The sequence below is a fragment of the Salvelinus alpinus genome, chromosome 30 (genome assembly GCF_045679555.1).
Source record: "Salvelinus alpinus chromosome 30, SLU_Salpinus.1, whole genome shotgun sequence".
NCBI lineage: Eukaryota > Metazoa > Chordata > Actinopteri > Salmoniformes > Salmonidae > Salvelinus > Salvelinus alpinus.
Window position 1 is genome coordinate 21,709,569 of NC_092115.1, and position 6,000 is coordinate 21,715,568.

Genomic DNA, 6,000 nt, shown 5'->3' on the forward strand with positions numbered 1-6,000 from the left:
TGTATTAAATTGATAATGTGATATTGTGCATATTTAATACATTCGTATTATTTTTAAATAACGTTTATTAAGTGCTTGTTACAGGTTTGTTGAAAGCTTGTAACTCATGTGGATATTCTTTGTCCACAAGGTGGCAGTATGATATCACTGACGGAAGTAGCCAAGTTGATACAGTCTATCTTTTAAATAAATGTCAAATTAAGTCAGGATTGCAGTTTATGAACTAGGATGAGAGCAATTACAACTGGGTCCCAACAACATCATGCTGTAAAGTCTCTGTTTGGTTGGACAGTTTTAAGAGGTAAGCCAATGATTTGTGATGGACATGACCTCTTCTAAATCTCCAAAATGGATAAGAACATTTTAATTTATTTATAAATACATTTTTATTTGGTATTATTATATATCTGGGTATTGGCTAAACGGTAAACACACTGTTTAACTTTGATAAAGTAAACACAGGCCTCATTTTGAAGGCTTGGGCCTCTAAAACACAAGTGTGTTCGCAACAAGCGGTGGTCCTATTTGCAGTTTTCAAATGCAATAGTTTCTTTATGCTTGTTAAGAAGATAATCCAGGTGTTTAAGCGCTTTTATGGTCAGATACACAGTAAACCGACCACACACTGAGTCTTAATTACCTTTTAACCATGAGCTGCAGCCTGGTCCCAGAGCATTTTGTGTTATTCTGTACCAATATGAAAAATTAGCAAAATGTACAATATCTTACAGATTTGAAAAACATATAATATGTTATGAATTCTAAAGTTAGCTAGGCTAAGCATTAGGGTTAAGGTTAGGAGTTATGTTAAAGGCTTAAGGTTAGGGTAAAGTTTAGCTAAAAGGGTTAAGGTTATGGTTAGGGGAAGGTTTAGCTAACATGCTAAGTAGTTGCAAAGTGGCTAAAAAGTAGTAAGTAGTTGAATAGTTCTTACTTAGCTAAAATACTAAAGTTGTCTGTGATGAGATTCGAACTCACAACCTTTGGGTTGCTAGACATTCTTGTTATACACCTAACCAACCACCCGGACAAGTAACCATCTGTCTTATGTAACCATAATCGCTTGCAAGTGGTACAGGGGTCTAAGGCGCTATATTGCAGTGCTAGAGGCGTCACTGTAGAGCTTGGTTCAATCCCGGGCTGTATCACAACCGGCCGTGATCGGGAGTCCCATAGGGCGGCGCACAATTGGCCCAGCGTTGTCTGGGTTACGGAAGGGTTTGGCTGGGGTAGGCTGTCATTCTAAATAAGAATTTGTTCCTAACTGACTTGCCTAGTTAAATAAAACCATACCAAATGTAACATATCATACTAATTTGAGTGTCTCGGATTTACGTGCACTATGAATAATCTATGAGACCAGACTGGGAACACATAGGGTCACCTAGTGAGTCTGGGCAGGGTCCCCTAGTGAGTCTGGGCAGGGTCACCTACTGAGTCGCAAATGGCACCCTATTCCCCATATAGTGCACTACTTTTGACCAGGGCCCATGTGGCTCAGGTCAAAACTAGTGCACTATATAGCGAATAGGGTGTCATTTGGGATGCAACCCAGTCCTCCCTTCCTCGCTGTCTGACATCTTAATTATAAGGCCTATGACATCTTGACAGTAAGAAGGGTGAGTATTCAGAACTCTACCCCCCACACAAACCTTAATAGGAGTAGTAGTAGAATCCCTATGACTTCATATTCATATGCAGGTCAGTGTGTGACATGTTTCACTGGGTCATCAGTATTAATTGGGGGCAGATTATGCAGCGTTTGTAACATAATTGTTGCACAGAGGGGTTCCCCGAGAGAGGATTACTCGAACAGACCACATGTAGGGCTTTCACTGCCATTTCAACGTTTTTATGAATCCTCCTCGTACCCCACTGCTTGTGGTCGCATCTAGAATACCGAACAGTGATACCCACCATAACAAAAAGGAACGCAACAGCCAACCACCACTGTTCTTTACAATGTGTAGTGTACTTTTTTCCACGAATGCTACCCAAAAGGAACCCAACAACCAACTGTTGTGTAGGCCTATTACGTTTCTATTCATTAAGCATTAGATCACTATTTGACAAATATGAATAGGGGGTTCTACTTATCCACAAATCGTGTATCACTGCATGAAGACAGAAAAGCAAAAATTACATTTCAAAATATAGGAGTGGTGCGCAGCTTTGGCGCAGAATGACTGTCCCGACGCACAGGTAAAAATGTAATACAAGTACTTTTATTACCAAAATAAAGATCTTCTATCAAAGTGAATTGTACATATATTCAATGTCGTATAAATTGTATATACAAATTTACAATGTTTGTACATCAATAATTATATAAATACATTAAGCACCAACGAAACCCGTATGACATTAAGGCATTGCCTACTTCAAATCATCTTTGAAAAGCTCATTTTGTAGGTGAAAAGCTCATTTTGTACGTAAAAATTAGGCAAAGCCTCTAATTCTTCTGATTATATGGTTCTAAACTGGATGCGGGTCTCATTGTGCAAGAAAAATCATTAGGTGCTCGTTAATGTGCTAATTGGAACACGCTGATGGTCAATCCCAACACAATTAGTGGTCCATTCTTCCTTTTCAAACCCGTGACAATGGCATCTGTTTGGGACAAGAGACAGAGCTCGCAGTACCGGACCTCCACGTCAATCCCGTGCTAACGTCACTGTACATTGACCCGCTCGTGGCCTTGCTGCCCCAGCAGCAGCGGGTACAAAAAGTCCTCCAGGATTCTAGAGTTTTTCCCGACCAGACCCACGCGCCGGACGTGATGCCAACTAAAAGGCACATGAAATATTTCAGCATGAACACAGCATAGTCCGGCTTCCGCATTTCACGCTCCGATAAGCATGAACAGTTGTGGGTTATTTCCCAAGTCTGTCTGTTGTGCTGCTCATAGAAGTAACATGCTACTATAATCGTGGCGGGGACAGTGTAAAGCACTGTAAAAATACCTATCCTGATCATCAGTCTCTCCAACTTGTCTGTTTTCGTCCCTCCTTGCTTTATAACACTCCGGATCCGAAACAGTGACACAAACCCAGCCAGGAGGAACATAGTTCCAATGAAAAGATAGATAACCAAAGGAGCCAAAACAAAGCCCCGGAGATTATCCAAATTCTGATTGCCAACATAGCATATTCCTGCCACAGGGTCACCATCCACTGAACTCAACGCCAAGACAGCTATTGATTTCATGCTGGGTATTAACCAGGCAGCTAAATGAAAATACTGAGAGTAACTGGCTATGGCCTCATTTCCCCACTTCATCCCCGCAGCCAGGAACCAGGTAAGAGACAGAATGACCCACCAAATAGAACTTGCCATGCCGAAAAAGTAGATGAGTAGAAATACAATGGTACAAAGCGCAGGGCCGGTGGTCTCGTAGTGGATGTGTTCGGTATCATGCTCCATGTTACAAGCCACTTGTTCATGTCCAGCAATTAGTCTGACAATGTAGCCGACCGAGACAAACATGTAACAAGCAGAGAGAAATATAATGGGTCGCTCCGGGTATTTGAAACGATCCATGTCGATTAAAAAAGTTGCCACTGTTGCAAAAGTAGAGATAAAACATAACACGGACCATAGTCCTATCCAGAATGCAGTAAATGTCCTTTCGTCTTGGGAGAAGTAAGGGTTGTGGCAAGGCATGGCACAGTTGAGTATCTGTCCTGTTTTAACTCTGTTATATAGAGGATTACTGTTGCTGACTGGAACCATGGGAGCGCGGCAGTGACACTGGGGTTCGCATGGAGAACTCGGAGGTTTGTGTTTACGGGGGTCGTTAGAACGGCCTTGTCCATTTTTCTTTCGTGGGTTTACTGGTTTAACAGGACGATGTGTGGGCTTTGCAACCACTGGAGAAACAGTCGTCGTACTTCTGTTGTAGTCCATGCATAGTGTATCTTGGTTACCTTGCACTGGTAATAAATCGCATCTCATTCTGTCTGGCCACGGGAACCCGTACTGTCTCATCAGAGGCGCACAGCCTGCCTTGGCTCTCTCACAGACACCCCGACAAGGCGACAGGGGCTTCTTGTAGTCCTCCAGGCAAATAGGAGTGTACATGCTACAGAGAAAGAACTTCAGGTCCGGAGAACACTTGATTTCCACCAGGGGCCAAAACTGGTGCACCTCCAGCCCTGCCTCGTCCTGTGTGTCGTGGTTGAACTGGTTGGGCATGTAGGTGTAGTTGTATCCGATTCCTTTGCATAAGGGCACGGATATCTCCTGACATTGTAGCTCCTTCGCCGCGGCGCAGCTCGACCTGTGTAGAACGAGTGCAAAAAACATGCACCACCCCAAACCCAGCAAGTTACACTCCATCATCACTCACTGTTGAATTCGTCTGCTTCCAAGTGCCAACGAACTTGCGCTTGCAAGTAGGCTGTGAAGTCCGATTAATCCAGAGATGCTGGTAAACTCATCCTTGGCGCAGACGGTGTTCTTGGGTAGTAGTAGCCTGTGGGTGTCTGTCTGATAAAATGGTAGGGAATCCACACAGCACCCCGCTTTATTATATATTGATTTGACGTTATTCTGTAAAAATCGACCACGCTTCTCCGTCTGCTATTGACTGCCAGACTATAATTTACGCGCCGATACCATTCGGTTTCTCCCCGTGTTTGTAAATGGCACCATTGTTTTTGATCGCTCTGCGTGCTCTGTTGTTGGCGGATGCATTGAATGGGATATATATGGAGGGAGGCGAAGTCACTCCCTCTATTGGAGCGCCTAATCACAGAGCGACGGGGGCGGGGAACTAGCGTAAATCAATCATGTGTTTCTCAAAGGTGTTTGTTTACATGTTCCCCTCCATAGAATAATATTTTTTAATGACTTTGTCTTTGTTTATTCTTCTCGTTATGCAGTGAATTTAATTGTACCTTTACATGAACTTGTGTTATGGGTAAATTAACTAACACAGGCCTACGCTTCCCGAAATAGAAACATTTTTGCTGTTTGATTTGTTGCATTGCAATAATTGTTAGGTAAATGAAGGCCTCTTTGACAGGGTCCTTATTAGGTTACAGTGTAATCATGCACTAGGCCAGGGGTTCCAAAACGTTTTTGATCTGCGACACCATTTTGATGTATAAAAACAAATCACGACCCACCATGTAAAAAAAGTAATGTAATCAATGGTCAATGTACTTTTTTAATTGGGGCTATGATGATTGCATATCCTTCTGACAGTACTTTTGAAAGTATTTCAATCTGAAGGAAGTATGGTTTGAAGTGACTGAAATGCATCAGAAAGGTATTGGGAAGTTCAGAAGATCATCAGGCAATAATGTATTATGATATTCTGTGTAGAAAAGAACATAATTGAGATGGTGTTATTTTCCCCCATCACATTTAGTGCCTGGTCGTGTCCACGTGTTCCAGATAGTCTTATCTTTCAGTTATGGGGTCATACTATTTTGTAGCTTAAACCATTCAAAAGATAGAGCCACATTTGTAGGAAGAAAACAGAAACCTCTCTGGATGTTACTGACAAAACCCAGAGTTTTTATGTGACCCCATTTTCAAATCAGGGAAACACTGTACTAGGCACACCTAAAGGCGTCAGCATGCTTCAGTTGGGCTGGCGCCTAGCCGAACCAAATGAGTGTGCTCGCATACTCCCTGAAAATACATTCTCTTGAAAAAATAGCAAATGTCTTTTAAGGGAGTATGCCAGCACACTCGTTCGGTCTGCTAGATGGGTTCGGCTAGGCGCTAGCCCAACTGAAGCATGCTGACGCCTTTACACACTCAAAAGGATATTTACATTTCAGTCAATCATGGATGCAATTTGAGAAATATGGAGATATTCATGACGTGTGGCATATCTGTGATTTTAAATGGAACACATTACCTGGAAACCTTTAACACTGTGCTAGGTATAGACCCAAGGAACACATTTAATCGAACTTTGGGGCAGTGTGGAGACAGTGGGGGTTAATGTGGGATAGTTAGGTGACCCCAGGGCTTTGTCCAAAACTA

At 42.5% G+C, this 6,000-nt stretch overlaps 1 protein-coding gene across 1 annotated transcript; it reads right to left on the bottom strand.

Annotated features, from left to right (window-relative positions):
* Positions 1-2,203: 2,203 nt before the first annotated feature.
* On the bottom strand, positions 2,204-4,679 carry LOC139560313 (frizzled-8-like). The gene has a single exon (XM_071376970.1). It carries the CDS (start codon positions 4,339-4,341, stop codon positions 2,590-2,592), a length of 1,752 nt encoding a protein of 583 aa, XP_071233071.1. The 5' UTR covers positions 4,342-4,679; the 3' UTR covers positions 2,204-2,589.
* Between the last annotated feature and the right edge of the window lie 1,321 nt (positions 4,680-6,000).

Coding starts and splice junctions, on each gene's coding strand:
- LOC139560313 (XM_071376970.1), bottom strand. CDS start 4,341: ATGATGGAGTGTAACTTGCTGGGTTTGGGGTGGTGCATGTTTTTTGCA.